Source organism: Topomyia yanbarensis, chromosome 3, assembly GCF_030247195.1.
Source record: "Topomyia yanbarensis strain Yona2022 chromosome 3, ASM3024719v1, whole genome shotgun sequence".
In the NCBI taxonomy this organism is placed as follows: domain Eukaryota; kingdom Metazoa; phylum Arthropoda; class Insecta; order Diptera; family Culicidae; genus Topomyia; species Topomyia yanbarensis.
In genome coordinates this window covers 266108827-266127051 of record NC_080672.1, presented here as the reverse complement: position 1 = coordinate 266127051, position 18225 = coordinate 266108827, and the positions used below count along the sequence as shown (strand labels likewise).

Here is an 18225-nt window from a genome sequence, read left to right as displayed (position 1 = left end):
GTCATTTCATGCGATAGGCAAAAAATCGTAATTAGGACAAAATGCCAAGCTAACTGGTAATGTGGTCAGATGTTTGTAAGACGAATGCGGAACGTGCCCTAGTAGCTTATTAATGATTTACGTTTCCCAAATATTTGCAACTTGTGTAAGAACGAGAAACTTTTTATAAGGATGGGTCCAGAGCCGTTGAGAGGAGGGAGGAACGGGATGTTTTTGTGTAAGATGCAACTTGAATTTTAAACTACTACTCTGATATCAAATATATATTTGAATTCAATCTGAAAATAAGACCCGGGCGGGCAAACAGTGGTTGGGGACCATTCATGAATTACGTAACGCTTTTAGGGGGGGAGGGGGTACGACAAGTTGTGACATAGGGGGGAGGGGGTGTTAACTAGATCGTTACGTAACATGTTTTCGTCGAATAAAAAAAAATTTCTTGGAATTTGTTACGTAACAGGGGAGGGGGATGGAAAAATTTGTGACAATTTGTTACATAGGGGGAGGGGGGGGGGTCAATTTAGGACAATTTTTGCGTTACGTAATTTATGAATGGTCCCTTGGTAAATGGTAAAATTCCCAACTCCGTAATGTTTATGAAAACGTTGTAGGCACTGGGACGACTGGCTGTCCGAGTTCAATACCATGTTTAAAGGTATGCATATTTACACTGATAAAATATATTCGTAAATCGCTATGCATTAGTTTCGTACAGATAATTTTTATAAAATATACGAATTTTTCGTACATATGATGAATCGTTCGTAGTTCTATTGAAACACATTTATTTTTTATTACGAGTTTTTCGTGAAAACCACGAAACGACTTTTGTTGGCTTAATGTAATTTATTATGTGGCCATGCACAAATTACGTAGCTTTTTCGGCGATTTTAGGTCCCTCCCTCCCCCTTGTAACGTTTGTTAAAATTTGGTAAATCACGTAGCTTTTTCCAAGACGCTCCTACTCGCAACGCTGCCGGCCGATGAAAAAAATCAAATCGTATAATATATGTCCTTACAAAATTTTTTGACGCCAATCGAAAAACTTACTACATGAAAACTCGCGTGAAAAGTAATTTGTGTGAATTTATATTCATTTCTCTTAACAATAGAGGAACGATAAATTGTTTTCTTTAATCAATGGGTGTCGATGCGCGTCAAAAAAAATTAAATCTAATGCTACGTCGCACAACTACTGACCCTACCCTCCTCGTCGTCACATTTCGTCACAAAATTTGTAAATCCCCCCTACCTCCTAACATTTTGGACAAGACTAAATTTTTTTGTGCAAAAGGACACAAGAATATACATTGTTCCAAAGTTCAAAGTTTTTATTACTAACCTCAAATGGGTGTTAATTTTGAGCTATTAAGATTCAAAATAACAAACACGTAAACTATAGTCGAAAATATTTAATAAGTTGACCGAATAGGTCAATCAAGCACTCGAACTTATTCAACTTCCAACTAGAGGGGGTATTCCTCTTTTACAGAACTCAATTGGCCAAATCGGTCATCCAAAACTCTTGATACTCTAAAAAATTCTAAATAAATTCAAGAAAATTGAAATCCATGGTTTTCCGTTCATTGCTACAAAACCCATAAGATAAATAATCGTTCAGATACTAGATAATACCGAACGTTTTTTGTCAACAAATGCATTGAGTTCTAAATTATTTGCTAAATAATTTAAATTTGTGTCGATATAAATCTTTTTAATTTTTTAAAAGGTTTTTTATCTGAAAATCTACATGTAATACAGAATAAACTAATTAACCAACTAACAGTGTGACCACTGAACATATGTGTTATTTGTATAAAATAATTACGAAAATGTTCTAAATTTTATCACTTGAGTGGGATTACTTGTGGTTCCTTCTAATTGTTGAGTTTTATGACCTTGAGTGGGAGGTTTTTCCAGGAAACGAGGGCATAACTTGCACCAGAGAGATAGCATTTATTTGAGTGTTTTTTCAATGTTTCGCTTAAACCAATCACCCGGATGCAGCCTGGTTCTTGAAACCGATTGGATTCTTTCATGGGAATCATCATCCATGACATTAGCGATGATATTTACCATGTGAAACTTATAAATACTTTTGCATATGTTTTTTTTTCGTTGGCATTTCTCTGTCGAAAGATAAAGTTTTTGCTTATCAAAATCGAAACCAGCCTTCTCAAGGTAATGCTCTGTTTATCCAACATACTATGTCGAAAACACCAAACTTTTGTGATGCATCCCCCGAGCCCAAGAGACGTTGTTTATGTTAAAGGCTCGCACAGAGTGAAGCCAAATATACCTATCGAACAGTCAGATGGCTACCTATCGTGCAAAGTAAACAAACATTATTTTTTCGGGAAACATGCAAGAAAAGTATTAGGGTTGATAAAAATAATATCATCGCGAAATATTTCAAACACTAAAATAAACTAAACAAGACACTGTATTCAGTTTATTATAATTTTTTGTAACAATGTAAAATAAATTACATGGAAGAGTATTATAAATAAAGTGCTTTGAACCATGAAACAGTAGGTTTTCAATTCACTCCATATTAATTTATTGTGTAACTCGGTAGAAGTCACTCAAAGTTGCAGCAAAAACTGTGGGTGCCAGAAACAAAGAAGAGGCAGTGTTGCGCATTCCTCTGTACGGGACTCTATAATACCATATCAAGAGGGTGACGTGACGTCATATTTTCGTCGCCAACAGAAGAACTTTGCTTGTAACAAAATGAACGAAATTAATTTTTAATACGAACGAGGAGCACATTAGTTTACATCAAATCAGTTAAAGTGTTCATTGTTTTCTTTTGTTTACTGCTACTATTGTTTGTTGATGACATTTTAAGCGATTTTGACGTTGTCAAACTGACCCCCATCGATCGGTTGAAAAACGATGTTGCCTATTGTCAAACTCTGTATGTAGAGATAGGGATGCCAGTTACCTGTACCACATACTCTAGTTCAACGAATGTGGCATCCTGCCTCACTGTGGCCTAGGTTAGAGACGAACCGTAGTTCGATTCGGATTACCATAAAATGGGGCAACATTGATCACTTTTTCAAACGATTTTCGAATAACTTTCATGATATCAATTAGTTGTGATTGTTTGTATTTTTAAAACAAGTACTGATACCCATAGATTCAAATTGTTGAGTGATTTATTTTGTTTTAGTGCAAACATATAATAAATTTATTTTGAATTTACAATCTTTGCTCTCTGGGTAACTTTGATGAGTGAAATCATTGGGACGAAAAGTGAAATAACGAGCGAAATGTTGCGTCTAGATGCAAAGTATTTTCACCGAAGTTTTCCAAGAAAATGTTTTTGTTTTTGTTTCGATGATTTTGTTATTATAATTTTGTTGTCTTATCATGGAGTTATTGAAACAAGCTCTATGTGGTCAAAGTTTCCTCGGTGATACCCGATTTACGGTATTTAAAAACTTGCGCAATAGCTTAACACATCAACTAATACCAGTTACAGTTGCTTATCGGTGTATTCAAACCTTTTGGAAATCGCAGACTGAATTTTTACGGTCGACTATTTTGTGATCGTTAAAAAGAAGATTCTATATTTACCAAGCATTGTTTATTTTGACAATTCTAGGTTTAAAAAAAAATTTCACAGAAAATTAGATCAAAACGTGTTCTGATTGTCTTGTTCATTCTGTTTGTAAATTGAGTACTTTGAAATATTAGCCATAAAACAAATTTATTGCATGTAAGCTTTTTGGGCGACAGAAATAACAAAAGCGCAAAAATGGCGTTTGATGCGATGCAGCATACGAAAATGACTATTTGGCGAAATAATAAGAGATACATACTGAATATTTGTATTATATTGATGCTGTAAATACTGCTTCTATGTTTCACTTTAATTTTCATTTCCTAATTCCATTTAATATACGAAATAAAACGATTTAAGCGTCAAAATGATCGGTGAATGGGGCCCGATCGGTGGATGGACTCTGTACGGTACACACCAAAAAATAATGAAATTTAAACGATATGTAAATCAATACGAATGTAAACATACAAAGATTGAATCAAAAATTTGATTTGAAAATTACGTTAAAATTAATGCACTCAATTGAAGTATCAAAAAGCATACAATTTTACACTTTCATTCGTGTAATACTACATGTAATATTCGAATAAAAATACATCGAAGTGCATTGGTTTTCCGTTTGAAGAAACTGTAATTTTCAATCCACGTGTAAAATTATAATAAAATTCGTCGAAAAAAGCACGACAAGTCGTGTGAATTTGTTGTGGAACTTAATTTTACATTCTCATTGATGCTCTATATATGTGCATTACTTAAAATTACAAAATATTTTTTGTGTTCGGTTGATGTACAAAAATATGTATTATTTGAAAAGGACCAAAATATAAATATAACATTGCTAGTATACATTTCTTTCTCATCTCGTTTTTTCTATGAACACACATTGAACACAAAAATCAAAATTATTTTTTCTTGAACCGGATCTATTTTTTTCGCTTTTCAGCATTTTTGTTTTTTAATTGGTCTTGCATTAAAAAAGAATCATGAATTTAACACAATAGACATTAATAGATGCTTTGCGCATAATATAATTGAATGAATTCGACAGTTATGAATTTATGATCTCATTTTTCGCTAAGTCCCGAATTTTTGTTTGAAGAAAATTCTACAACATTTGATTTGAGTGCTTGGTGAAACCGGTTTACCAGAGCTCGAAATTCATACGAAATCTCGAAAATAATTGAGAATTCAAAACTTGGAAAGAGTTTCATAACAGAATTGTGAAGTATGGTCACGTTCATTGGGTCAAAAGTTATAGCGAATTCAAACTATATCTCATTATGAAAGAACTTTGCTATGTATTATATTTAGCCTTTCAATATAGGACCCGGTTTAGAATTTTTGGTAGCAGAAGGAACGCGAGATTTTCAATATTTTTCCTGAACGTGACGACTTGTTTTTTGTGCTATTTACTAGAAATTAGTTAAAGAATTCTTCTAATATATGTAAAAGTGTGCACAACTAACACAAATAACAGGAAAATTCAGGGTTTTTATAGGATCGTGATGTTTTCGAAACCACCATAGCTTAAATTCTAATCACAAAGTTTTCCCATTGTTTTATTTGAAATTTGACCAATGTTTCGCTATTTTTTACATTTTTTTGTTTGTACGTACATGGGGTTCGGTTGTGCAGCCAAACATGTGCACGTGTTTTGGTACGAAATAGCGATTCAAATTTTTCCGGCTGATGTGCTAATTCTTAATTCTGCTTAATTTTACAACGGTGTTTTTCGCCCTCTGTGCAAATTGTCTGGTGACACTGTTAGGTGAATTAAAAGTGTTTTATCCTATTAATCTCTATTTTAATGCAACGTTATTAGCCAATATCTACACATGAACCTTGCTAGGAAAGGAGTATCTAAAATATGCAACTTTATTTTCTAAATTGAAAATCAGATATATTTTGTCACGAATGGTGTGTCCTCCGTTGTCATTGGCCCAATGACGAATAGGATTTATCCAATAAGGATTTATACTACTGTTAGGAGTATTAAATCTCTTTCTAGGTACGTATATGAATTCAATAAATTATAGATATTTTACAAATAGGTACTAAGTGGGGATTGAAGTTTACGTATACTGTAGGATCGGAAAATGTACTTTAATTGGAAGTGTACCAGTACACTGCACTGTTCATATAAATACGTATAGTTTACATAGGATAACACCGTGATCACTGAATTATTAAAGCGGACTTAAGGCAAAATGTTCTCTGTTCCACTATTTCTACATATCTTACAATTTGTCTGATTCATCGTTGATTCGAGAGTAAACTAATTCTACTCTGCAATTTCTAACTAGCATAGTTGCACAGTCTCACGTGTTTTAATTCATACATTGTTGCACCCTGTGGTTTTTATCATACGGATACTGATAGCGCTGCAGATTAATTTCAGATCATTGACTTTAGAAAGAATTCTAGTTGAATAACTGCATCCTATAAAAGACGTGCATTGATCTATGCTTTTTTAGTTTCGTCGAGTTTCGCAAATTGTTAGAACTCTTTTGAATTCATTCTTCAGGACAATAATCAATACAAAATGACAGATTATAAAACAGGATTCATGTGTTTGATGACACGCCCGTGTGAGCCTTTGTTCTATCCAAAGTATGGAGGCCAAACGTATATGGCCTTACCGGAAGCTTATCTCACCGAGCGTTACCGGCCAATGGCCGATTTGATTGATCAACGGTTTGGGAGTACGTCGCCCAACCATATCACCGTGAAATCTGTAGATCTGCCAGATCTGGGTTATGCGGAATCTATTCCACGACATTGTAGTTTCAATTTCTTCAGTGCTGGGCAACGAAAAATCGCGGGTAAACTGGTAGAAGATTTCATGAAGCAACCGGATCCAGAAACTCTGCTATCGGTCGCATCATATGCTCGTGATCGTCTGAATCCGACTATGTTTCAGTATGCTTTATCTGTTGCTCTGCAACACCGGCACGACACAAATGGCATACCGATGCCGACGCTATTGGAGATGTTCCCATTACGGTTTGTTGATCCTTTGGTGGTTCCAAGATTGCGAGAGGAGGGTTTTGTTGTCACACAATCTCAGCGAGTGGCCGTGGATATACCGTTACATTTCACGTCCTCCGACGTGGAACCAGAACAGCGGTTGGCATACTTTAGGGAGGATATCGGTGTAAATCTCCACCATTGGCACTGGCACTTGGTGTACCCGTCGGAAGGTCCCATCGAAGTGGTTCGCAAAGATAGACGAGGCGAGCTGTTTTACTATATGCATCGACAGATAGTTGCACGTTATAGCACAGAGCGGTACAGCAACTTCTTGCCAAAGGTTGTGCCATTGAGGAACCTAAGAGAACCCATACCAGAAGCATATCATCCAAAAATTTTGAATAGTGGCACAAACGTAACCTATCCAGCGAGACACAAAAATATGTTGTTAACGGTAAGTTTGGTCCATAATTGCATAACAACATGGATATTTTAAATTATTTTTCAGCATATGAATAGACCTGCCGATGGTGCAGTATCAACAATACTTGAAATAGAGAATTTGATCGGGCGGTACATAGAAGCTGCTAAAAGTGGAGAAGTCATTCTGGTAAGTCCTTCCCTCAAAATGCTCTAATCAATCAGTCTATTGTCAATTAATTTCTAGCCAAACGGCGACAAAATGCTGCTCGAGGCCGACACAGCAATTGATGTTCTTGGTAATATTCTGGAAAGCTCAGCACTATCAATAAATATTCCCTATTATGGAAACATCCATTCGACGATACATGATTTGATAGCATTTATTCATGATCCAGATAATGAGTACCTTGAAGGCCCGGGAGTGATTGGTGATTTGGCTACAGCTCTTCGAGACCCCATCTTTTACCGCCTACACTGGTTCGTGGATGACATGTTTGAGCTTCACAAGAAAACGTTGACTCCGTACAGTAAACAGGAGCTCGGATTCCCCGGAGTGAATGTGGAAGATGTCTCCGTTCATGTAACGGACGGAAAAGCTGCCATAAATCGGTTGCTAACTTACTGGCAACGCTCTCAGGTCGATCTCGCGGTTGGACTTGACTTTGGACCGGAAGGTAATGTTGTTGCGACGTTCACACACCTTCAACATGCACCGTTCGTCTATCGAATCAATGTGACAAATGATTCGCAACGAGTTCGCCGGGGGACTGTTAGAATTTTTCTAGCACCGATATACGATGGCACCGGCGAACTGATTGCTTTTGATGAGCAGCGTCGTCATGTAATCGAACTTGATAAATTCGTAATTGATTGTGAGTTAGATTCGAATTTTGGAAAATACTTTCGGATTGTTTATAATGCTTTCATTTTCAAAGTGAACCCTGGAATGAACAACATCACGCGTGCCTCTGATGACTCCAGTGTGACCATACCATTTGAAAGAACCTTTCGACGTCAAGATATATCGACCATGCCAGGGACAGAGAGATATCGGTTTTGTAATTGTGGATGGCCAGATCACTTGCTGATTCCTAAGGGTTCATTGGGCGGAACACCCTATGAGCTGTTTGTAATGGTTTCAGATTACGAAGACGATTCGGTAAATTTAGAATTGAATGAGTAAGGAATAATTGAATACTATTCTGTAATGGAATTGGTTAAATGTGTTGTTTATACTTATAGATTTGAGGATTGCAATGACTCGCATTCCTATTGTGGGCTTCGTGATCGGCTTTATCCGGATCGCAGAGCTATGGGCTACCCCTTTGATAGGTCTATGGATAACGATGTTACTCACATGCAGCAGTTGGTACAGCAGTTCAGTAATATGAAACGTACTGTCGTAGAGATTCGTTTTACAAATACGGTTATCGCTAGAACTTGAATTAACAATTGAATAATTTTCTAATGCCTGTGAAACTTCCTAACGTCTATGAAACTTCAATAAAATTTTGCTTACGTAATTATGTTATATTTAATCTCAACCTCAATTTTCAACGAAAAATTATATTTACGGCCCTTAATCAGTAATCAGTTATCATCATTTTCGTGATTGACCAATCCGAGTGCTCCGAACCATGATCGAATTTAAGCCAGACTTTTAGGATCATGGGTCTCCAGTTTTTATGTATGTCTATTGTAGTGTCGGGTCTGCCCCGAAATGTGATGAAGGATTGTTTGAAAAAGGTCGTTTCGTTTCATTGAATCGTACGTTATCTTGCATCCTTCTAGAAACCTGTTTTGGTTTTTCGGCGACAAAGGATCCTGCTAATGCGTACACCCTGCTAAACAGAGCACGGGAGAGTTCATTGTTGTAGATAGGGCAATTGAAGCCATGCAACCATTTCGAAGGTTCTTCTTCCATCTAAATCATCCCAATCAAGCAGGGGATTGCTTCCTATAGCCGGTCACTCCAAACATTTGGAAATTTGACTGGTTCCTTTCTAACGGACTTTACCCTGTTAAAGGGTGTCCCACATCAAATTGCATAACGGAAAAATCGCTGTAGAAAATAACCCATTTGGTATTTTCTCTTGAAATATTGAGTAGAAGTAGTTTAGAGTGTATTGTTTATAATGTATTTTTATCGCAGTCAGTTTTTCAAAAAATGGAAAAAATGCCGTCGCCCAAAAAGCAATGTCGCTAATTCATTTTCGTATAGTCGCTAATTGATTTTGTTCACGCACCTGGAAAATCCTCAACTCTCTAATGGAGACATCGGAAAACAACTCGGAAACGGGCAATCAACGGTGGGTCGTGTGCGTCACCTGAAAAAACATCGTGAATTAACTTTGCGCAACACCTGGAAAATCCTCAACTCTCTCATCGGGACATCAGAAAGAAACTCGGAATCGTGCAGTCAAGTCGTGTGAATAAACGTTACTACCAAACTCTGAGCATCGAACGGAAGGAGAAATGCGGTCAGAATGTATGTTTTATTATTAGTGATCAGGACTACAACCGTGTATTGAAAGCGTTTAAGCGGAATCCCAATGCTTCGTCAGGGATGTGGCCAAAAAGTTGCATCTGTCCAAGTCTTTCATTCAGAGAGCTAAGAATCGAAACAAACCGCATACGTACAAAGTGCAGAAGGCTCCAAATCACGACGAACGGCAATTACGGTGGGAAACGGACCCTGAAACTACACCCAGACGCTGCGGAAGCCTCATTGTCTCATCATTTACGTCAAGGTGGACTTCCAGCAGCTTTCGGGGCTACTGTTCTTCACCGCCCGGCAAAAGTTTGATGTTCCGGAGGAAGTAAGGGAGCAGAAACTTTGCCAATAACTACATGATTTGACAAGCGATATGCTCATGTGGCAAGCGGAGTGCACCGTTCGTGACTACCGGGACTGTAAACGGGAAGATCTGCCTCAATGAGTGTCTACAGAAGCATCTGCTTTCTCTGTTAAAGCAACACGAGGGCCCTACAATCTTCTGGACGGATCTAGCAACTATTGAAATGTTGTCCTGGAGTGATATGAAGCCAACGGGGTCACTTTCGTACTCAAGGACGTGAACCTCCTAACGCACCGGAACTAAGGCACATCGAAAAATACTGCGCAATTATGAAGCAGGCACTGCGGAAGCACCTCACGGAAGTCAAATCTGAGGAAAAAATTAAGAAAAAGTGGGTTTCCGTACAGAAGAAACTGCAGCCACAGAAGAAGCTGCAGAAGCTGTACGGAACCCAATGAGTAAAGTGAAACATAAGGTGCGAGCGTACGGACATGGTATTGAAGTTGAATGAAATAAAAATGCCAAAAGCTTACTAAATTGTAAAAAAAATTGAAAAGGATCGGTCCACAAGGTAATTTTCTATTGCGTTTTTTCGGTGATGCAATTTGATGTGAGACACCCTTTAGCTCTCGAATAGCCTTCTACACGTCTGTTTAGCCTGGAGGGATCCACCACTTTTCCACATTTTCAACCTTTACTCTATTTGTATTTTTTGTCCGTTCAATAATAACTCGAAGTGCCTCGCAGCCATTCCTATACGATGTGGGCACAGATTACGATTGTTTATTATGACCGCTGCCAGGACGCTTTCCCTCCTAATAAAACTTTTCTTTACATTCGCGGCCTCTATGAGTACAATTTCGTCATACTCATGTTTGTAATACCGGGAAAGTTTTCTATCGGCTGCTCTTAACGAAGCATATAGCTCTCTGGTATGAAGTTTGACCGCTGCAAGCATTGCGATACTAGCCTAGATTTTCCCGTCTGTCCTTCTTTGGCACTGTCGGTTTTCGCTACTTGTTTGAATAGATATTTCGCTTTAGGTTTGCTCAGAAATTTTTAATTTGGCATAGATGGAGCACGATGGGTAGTTGGCGTTCTTGCGGACGACTGGAATTATCAAACGCTCCAGCAACCGCTTCGTGTATTGTGGACAGGCTAGATCCAACCAGAACACTAAAACGTTCTTCGAATGGTATTTCTTAAAAAGGCCGCAACTTCCGACAATCATTTCTGCTGTAGACCTCCGCGTTGACCGCAAGATGCGAAGAAAAGAAGACCGGTTTTGACATCTCCTTTTAATTGATCGTCAGCCACAAAAGAACCTTCTTTGGGAATTTCGTGTAGGAGATGTACTTTACGTCGCTAATCATCTCCTTCCTGCTGGACGTAAAATAGTCGGTCCCCTGACAGTCATTGCCGTCGTGCATCGGGTACGTCTCGTTGTTCATGATCACAACCACGTTGAGTTTCGCAAGGCATCTTTGACAAGCACCTTCAGCCGCTGCTTTTGGGCGACCGCTTGCGCTTTTTACACATTAACATGTTTTCATATTGGTCAAACACTTTTCGACCATCTGAACAGTGGCTCTGGCCTTCCGGTCCAAAGCGCGGAGGAATTTCACCATCTTGCCTTCCTTCTTTCATTTTGGCGCTTGCTGCACTTCCCGATTACGCAAACCATCGGACGGCCGGCTTGCGTTCAATGCTCCCAACTTTCTCCAGGAGCGCCAGGATCAGGTAAATGGGCCTTCGGTCGTATCCGGCCGACATAAAGTATTTCTTCGTTCCAGTGTGGAGCCGGCAGTAATAACAAAACAATGAACGTTGTTGCTTTAATGCTTTCGTCATGGCTGCCGTAAACGAACTGATAGACCTGTAAATTTTCGACTGATTTTCATTAATGAGGTTATTACAGTCTACTTTCGACTTCTGCCCAAGTCAGACGTACAATTGAACCAAGTGAACAACAACTAGTAACCTCTCGATCTAGTGTGCATTGTCTCGAGAACAAAGGAAACTTTTAATTTATTCTTGCCATCATGGGTAAAGTTGACGAAAAATCTCTACTCCGACCCAACACAGCGGTCTTTGACTTTAAATTCTGTTCAATAAGATTGAGTTTTCGTGAAGTGGAATACCTGTTGAAGGTGTAGATGCAGCTTAGGCTCAAGGAGGTTATGTATCTACAGTATCATCATCTTCGCAATGTAGTGCTCATATCATTCAATACGTTAGCCCAAGCCGAACGTTTCGTTTTGCAGAACAACTTGAAGCACGTGGCTGAAAGGGATAAAGTTGGAATTAAGATTCCCGTGTATATAGAAAAGGACTATGTAGATGTAAAGCTACATGACCTATCACCACGTACCCCTCCTGATCTAATCGCAAAATACATGTCACAATACGGAGAAGTAGAATCCGTTACACGTGATACGTAGAGAAACTTCATCCCGAGTACACCTAACGGTGTTCTTGTGGTGATGATGCGGATCGAAAGACCTATACCCTCCCATTTGACTATAAAACTCAAAACCCATGAAGCTACTATTAACCAAACTACGTTATGCACCCATGAGGGGCAAACTCCTACGTGCAAGTATTGTAATCAGATAGCGCACCACGGACAACCTTGCGCGGACGATACAGAGGAGAATGCATCTCTACCGATTGCCAACGCATCCACGGCAAACCAACCCAAAAAAGAATTTTCAATACCAATACCTGAACCACAAACGGTTGCCAAATTTGTGGCAGCTGTTCAGTCCGTATTGACAACTGCCAACACAGCATCCAGCACCCCAAAAACCACTGTAAGCAATATCGGTGAGGAAGATAATAACAATGACGACGGATTTACATTGGTCACCCGTAAGTGCAAGAAGTAGGAAAGAACATCTGGTCGCGAGCACCAAGGCACTTTTAACGCTGATGACCTTGATGTGGAGGACAGGAGAGAATTAAATGGTCCCCACGAGGCAGTTGGCCAGCCGCAAAAGATGGTCTTCGTTCGCAATAAAAAGTTGCGCGCGCGAGATCCAACGGACAATCTATAATATTTGCTTTTATTTTTATATTTTACATATTGCAAACACATGAAAGATCCACGTTAAGCTACCGCTAATAAACGAAATAAAAAAAGGATTGTGTACCGAAATTCGACATCTTCTTCCACTTTCTGTACAGCTTTTTGTGGGAATTTTGCCACCTTGTTGCTTGCCGCTCCTGGTTGGTGCCTTTCGAATTTTCTATACGTGTTGTAGAAAACACTTCATTGTTTTTGCTCAAAACGAATTGAAACTTGAATCGAAATGTTGGGTTGATTGGTCCAATACCATCCTGGTCATGCAGTGCCTCGTTTACTGCCGCTACCGTCACTCCGCTTGATTGTCTGATGCTCTTAAAACGTTACAGTGGTTAAGGTGCAATGTGCGAATACGAGCAACTGATCCATTATTACCCACATGCTATAGAGTTGTAAACAATTGAGTGCTACTATTTTTTGTAGCAAAACCTTTTGACTGACTCTATATTCATCCTAAGTTGGGGCCCCCTAAAAGCCCAGTGTGCCGATGCGTAAAGGCGGTACTGGTCTACGCCACTGGTCTTCCGCAGATATGAGAATTCAACAATTAAATACGCAACAGACGATATATTTGTTACTGATCTAATATGAAGATTAAAAATTAATAACGTGTTGTTCAAATGCAAACTACTCGTGAGTGAAGAAAGTATCGTGCTACTAAATAAGTGAGTCATAAGTACTGCTCTATTTCACGCGTCCAAAGTAGTTGTGAGACTAACTGATCTGATTTATAAATGGTTGATTCGATTGCGGTACAGAATCAACGACGATGAAACTAGCAAAAACAAATTGTAAAACCCAACCACAAAAAAAATCGAATTTGACCGGAGTTTTTGACTCCTTATCACAATCGACTTTCAGAACAAGCTATAGGTTTATTTTGTTTACTCTGTAGTTTTTATCAGACCGCGTGGTTCACAAACCACTAGCAAAATGCCTACGCCTATCGAAATTTAGTTTGTTACACAATTGCGGTTACCAAATTTTTTTCGTTTCATTATAAAAGCCGTGCTCGTCTTGATCAAACACTATAACACATCGGTTTCTCTTCGTTCCTTGAACATCGTGTCTGAGTAGAAAATGTCTAGTTCTGGTAACCGAAAACTTTTGTCGCTTTTGCAGCGTCCTCTGGAACCAACTTTCTATCCGAAGGATAACGGTAAAACGGTTATCGATTTACCGGAAAATTATCTCACCGAACGTTACCGTCCCATTGGGGAGAGTCTGCAGAACCGTTTCGGTAGCGATGCGGATACCAGGATTCCGGTTCGCAACGTCGGTACTCCTAGTATTGGCTTTGCCGAAGCAATCGATCGCCGTGGTGGATTCTCTCTATTTAATGAGAAGCATCGCAAGATTGCCGGAGAACTGATTGCGTTTTTCATAAACCAGCCCGATGTGGAATCACTGATGAGTGTTGGTGCTTATGCACGAGATCGCCTGAATCCGATGCTGTTCCAGTACGCACTGTCGGTCGCCGTCCAGCACCGCCCGGATACGAAAGATCTTAGTATTCCTTCACTGTTGGAATTATTTCCGGATTCATTCGTCGATCCCGCCGTTTTCCCTAGGCTTCGTGAAGAGGGATCGGTTGTGCAGCAGGAGAACCGGGTAAGTTCAATGAACAGATTAAAATCTAGTTCCTATACCCAAACGAATTATGGAATTTGAACGATATGTAAACCAATGCTGTTGTAGACAGTCATTGCTTGAATCGAAATTTTGATTGAAAACTAAGTTGAAATCAATGAACTTAATGGGAGTATCGAAATATTTAGTAATTATTCATTTCTTTTCATGCCTATATTTGGAGCATCATATAGATGTAATTTTTAAGTTATTTACAAATTCACGCGGCTTGACCTGCATTCTTCAGCGAATATTGTTATATGCTTATACGTTGATTACAGCTTCATTATTTGGAAAATCAATGTATATCTATTTATTTTTGTTCCAATATTGATGTAAACACATGACGTGCAATATCATTTGTTTTAATTTGCAATCCCTTGCTAGATTCAAGCAAAGTAAGTGCGCTAAATGTTGTTTTAATATCATTTTATTTTTGCGTGCAATTATGTGTTTGAAAATAAATGAAAAATAAATGTGAAATAATTATTTGATCGTTTTGCTGTGCATTTAGATGACTATTGATATTCCAATGAACTTTACGGCATCGGAGCGAGAAGACGAACAGCGCTTGGCCTATTTCCGCGAGGATATTGGTGTCAACCTTCATCACTGGCATTGGCACTTGGTATACCCTGGAGATGGACCGGATCAAGTTGTGCGCAAAGATCGCCGTGGTGAGCTGTTCTACTACATGCATCAGCAATTGATTGCTAGGTACAATATCGAAAGATTCTGCGCTCGATTATCTCGTGTTCAACCTTTGAACAACCTACGAATTCCACTGACGGAAGGTTACTTTCCCAAGATTATCAGAAGTGCCAACAGTCGCGCATTCCCACCACGGCCACAAAATCAAATGTTGAGAGATGTCAACCGTGTTGATGATGATGTGATTTTCTCAGTTAATGATCTGGAACGGTGGGGAAGTCGAATCGCTGAAGCTATCGATGCAGGCTTTGTATTGGGGGTATTTCTTTCGAGCTAATGAGTGATGAATCATAGTTGAATATGTTCTTTCTTGCAGCCAAATGGACAACGAATACCTCTGGACGAAACTACAGGCGTTGATATCCTTGGTAATATCATGGAGCCGTCGTCCCTTTCGGTCAATAGACAATACTACGGAAGTTATCATGGTAATCTTCACAATGTCATTGCCTACAGCCACGATCCAGATAACCGCTTCCTGGAAGGCTACGGAGTTGTTGGAGAGTTCCAGACTGCTATGCGTGATCCTTCCTTTTATCGTCTTCACTGTCAAGTCGATAACATGTTCCATCGCTTCAAGAACACGTTGCAACCTTATCCGACAAATCAGCTGAACTATAACGGAATTCAAATTCAATCGATTAGTGCCCAACTGAATCGAGCTAACGCACCAAACAATGTATTGCTCACCTATTGGCAACGGTCGCAGGTTGATTTGGCTACTGGATTAGACTTTGGACCGCAGGGAAATGTTTTCGCGTCTTTCACTCATCTCCAGCATGCTCCGTTCACTTATCGACTAGCTGTCAACAACAACAGCGGGGCAATGAGACGCGGCACATGCCGAATATTTATTGGGCCAAAAGTTGACGAACGTAATACTGCCCTAACGTATCAAGAACAGCGCATCCTGATGACAGAGTTGGATAAGTTCACTGTCACGCGTAAGTCGTACATGTGTGGCATGTGGCGAAATATTGATATAATAATGATTTTTTCATGTTACAGTAAATCCTGGAGTAAACAACATTGTTCGTCGGTCGGAGCAATCCAGTGTCACTATCCCGTATGAGCGAACTTTCCGCCAGGTTGCTCTTTCGAATCAACCAGGTACCGAGGCCTTCCGCTTCTGTAACTGTGGATGGCCACATCATTTGCTTTTGCCGAAGGGTACTCCCGAAGGAATGAAGTTCGACATGTTTGTAATGATATCCGACTACACCAACGATACGGTTAATCAAGAATTCGACGAAAACGTCAACTGCAACGATTCGCATTCATTCTGTGGGCTTCGTGATCGGCTGTATCCGGATCGTCGTGCTATGGGTTATCCGTTTGATCGACGTGCTGCAACTAGCGTTCGTACTCTTCAGGACTTTGTGGCTGGCAATACTAACATGGCATTGACTACTGTACAGATTCGTTTCACTAATACCGTTATTGCTAGAACGTGAAAATCGTATTTGACAATGTAATTAATATAGACGAAAATCAGCATAGTAATTTGAAAAATGATTCAATTAATTATACCGAAGCATAACCCTCAATGGTGAATACGGCCTTTATTCTCTTGCGAGATTTTCCAAATCTCTCTCACAGCATCCGGAAAGAGCACACTTCTTCGCCAACTTCACTCACTCTCTGTTGTTATCACATGATAACGTTGCGTCATAGTGCCACATGGCTTCCGTGGTGATGCAGATTATAGGGAGGCACATTCAGCTTGGAGAGCACGTACACACACGAGGACGGGCCAGCACATTCGAGATAGAGAAAAAACCGGGAAAGGCACTCAGGCTTGATCTGGATATTGCCAAAAGCACGCGGTGTGTCAAGAGCGTGCTCTGTAAAACAAAAAAAATCTTCTCAATACTTTCTACATGTTTTGTGATTCACAATCAGATCTGGAAATTTGATCTTGTTAACCAAGCAAAAATACCGTTTTCTTGTTCAAATTTGAGAAGAGCAAAACTTTGATATTACAGCTCTAGGTCAATTGACCGAAAGCCATTTGCCTTTTAGTGGAATGGATCATCTAGCAGCAGGACGTTAGACCGAATGTCATTTGGCCGATAGGATCCATGGGCCGAAAATTAGATCGAATGGGTAATTTGGCGGAAGGTAATTTGGCTGAATGCCGTTTGGCCGAATGCCATTTGACTGAATGCCAGTTGACCGTTCATGTTTTAAGGAGTGAAAACCGTTTGTGTATAGCGATATTTGTCGGAGCGGTTTTATGGTGTTTGTGCTACATTTAGGTCTTAAACTTGGCATTCTTTTTAAATAAGTTTCGCAACCAATTTCAGCATATATGAGGAATTCAGGACTAGTACCGAGATATTTTTGATGCTTATTGAGAGGGCTTCGGCATATTATTATCACTTGTCTGTGCGAGACGAATGAATTCTAAAAAATACGATGTCATAGATTATTATGTATTGATTACAATATGTACAAAAATTTAATGTCATTTGATTGTACTGCGTCTTGTTCAAATCGTTCCCAACCAGGTTAGGTATTGTTGAAGTCGATTCATTTAAGATAATTGTTCATTTTAGGCTTATGAGAGCATCATTTTACTTCAGCGCAACCCGAGCTATTTTTGCGAGATTTAAATTATTTGTAAACTAAGAATTTTTGGAAATGTGGGACGGAATAACAGATAAATAATTAAAAAAAACTTCCGAATGATAAAGCAGCAGGCAAAGATGGACTAAGGAATGAATTTATCAAATAGGAGGAGGTTATATACGAAATTTGGCTTGTGATTAAGAAGGTGTGGGAAACGAACGAAATTCCAAGGAAATGGAGAGAAGCTGTACAATTCCAAAAAAAACGAAACGCGAAAACAATAGCAGGTTTCAGCAGAATTACATTATGCAATCTAGTGAAAAGACTTAAGAAATATGCAGGGGAGCCAGGATACCATCAAGCTGCATTCACTAGGAACAGGTCCACGGATGATAAGATGCTCTACGCGAGAAGAACCCTAGAAGCGTATTGGAAAACGGAAAAACGCTAATTGTAACATCATC

At 39.2% G+C, this 18225-nt stretch overlaps 2 protein-coding genes across 2 annotated transcripts in view; one reads left to right on the top strand and one right to left on the bottom strand.

Annotated features, from left to right (window-relative positions):
- LOC131694007 (phenoloxidase 8-like) overlaps positions 1–18225 on the bottom strand; it is an 82526-nt gene that overhangs the window by 2956 nt on the left and 61345 nt on the right. The gene's annotated exons all lie outside the window — the stretch shown is intronic.
- LOC131687914 (uncharacterized) lies at positions 6107–16737 on the top strand. The gene is made up of 9 exons (XM_058972009.1): positions 6107–6998; positions 7053–7154; positions 7212–7839; positions 7903–8146; positions 8210–8405; positions 13928–14461; positions 14994–15449; positions 15507–16134; positions 16199–16737. The coding sequence occupies exons 1-9, from the start codon at positions 6117–6119 to the stop codon at positions 16642–16644; spliced, it is 4116 nt and encodes a 1371-aa protein (XP_058827992.1). The 5' UTR covers positions 6107–6116; the 3' UTR covers positions 16645–16737.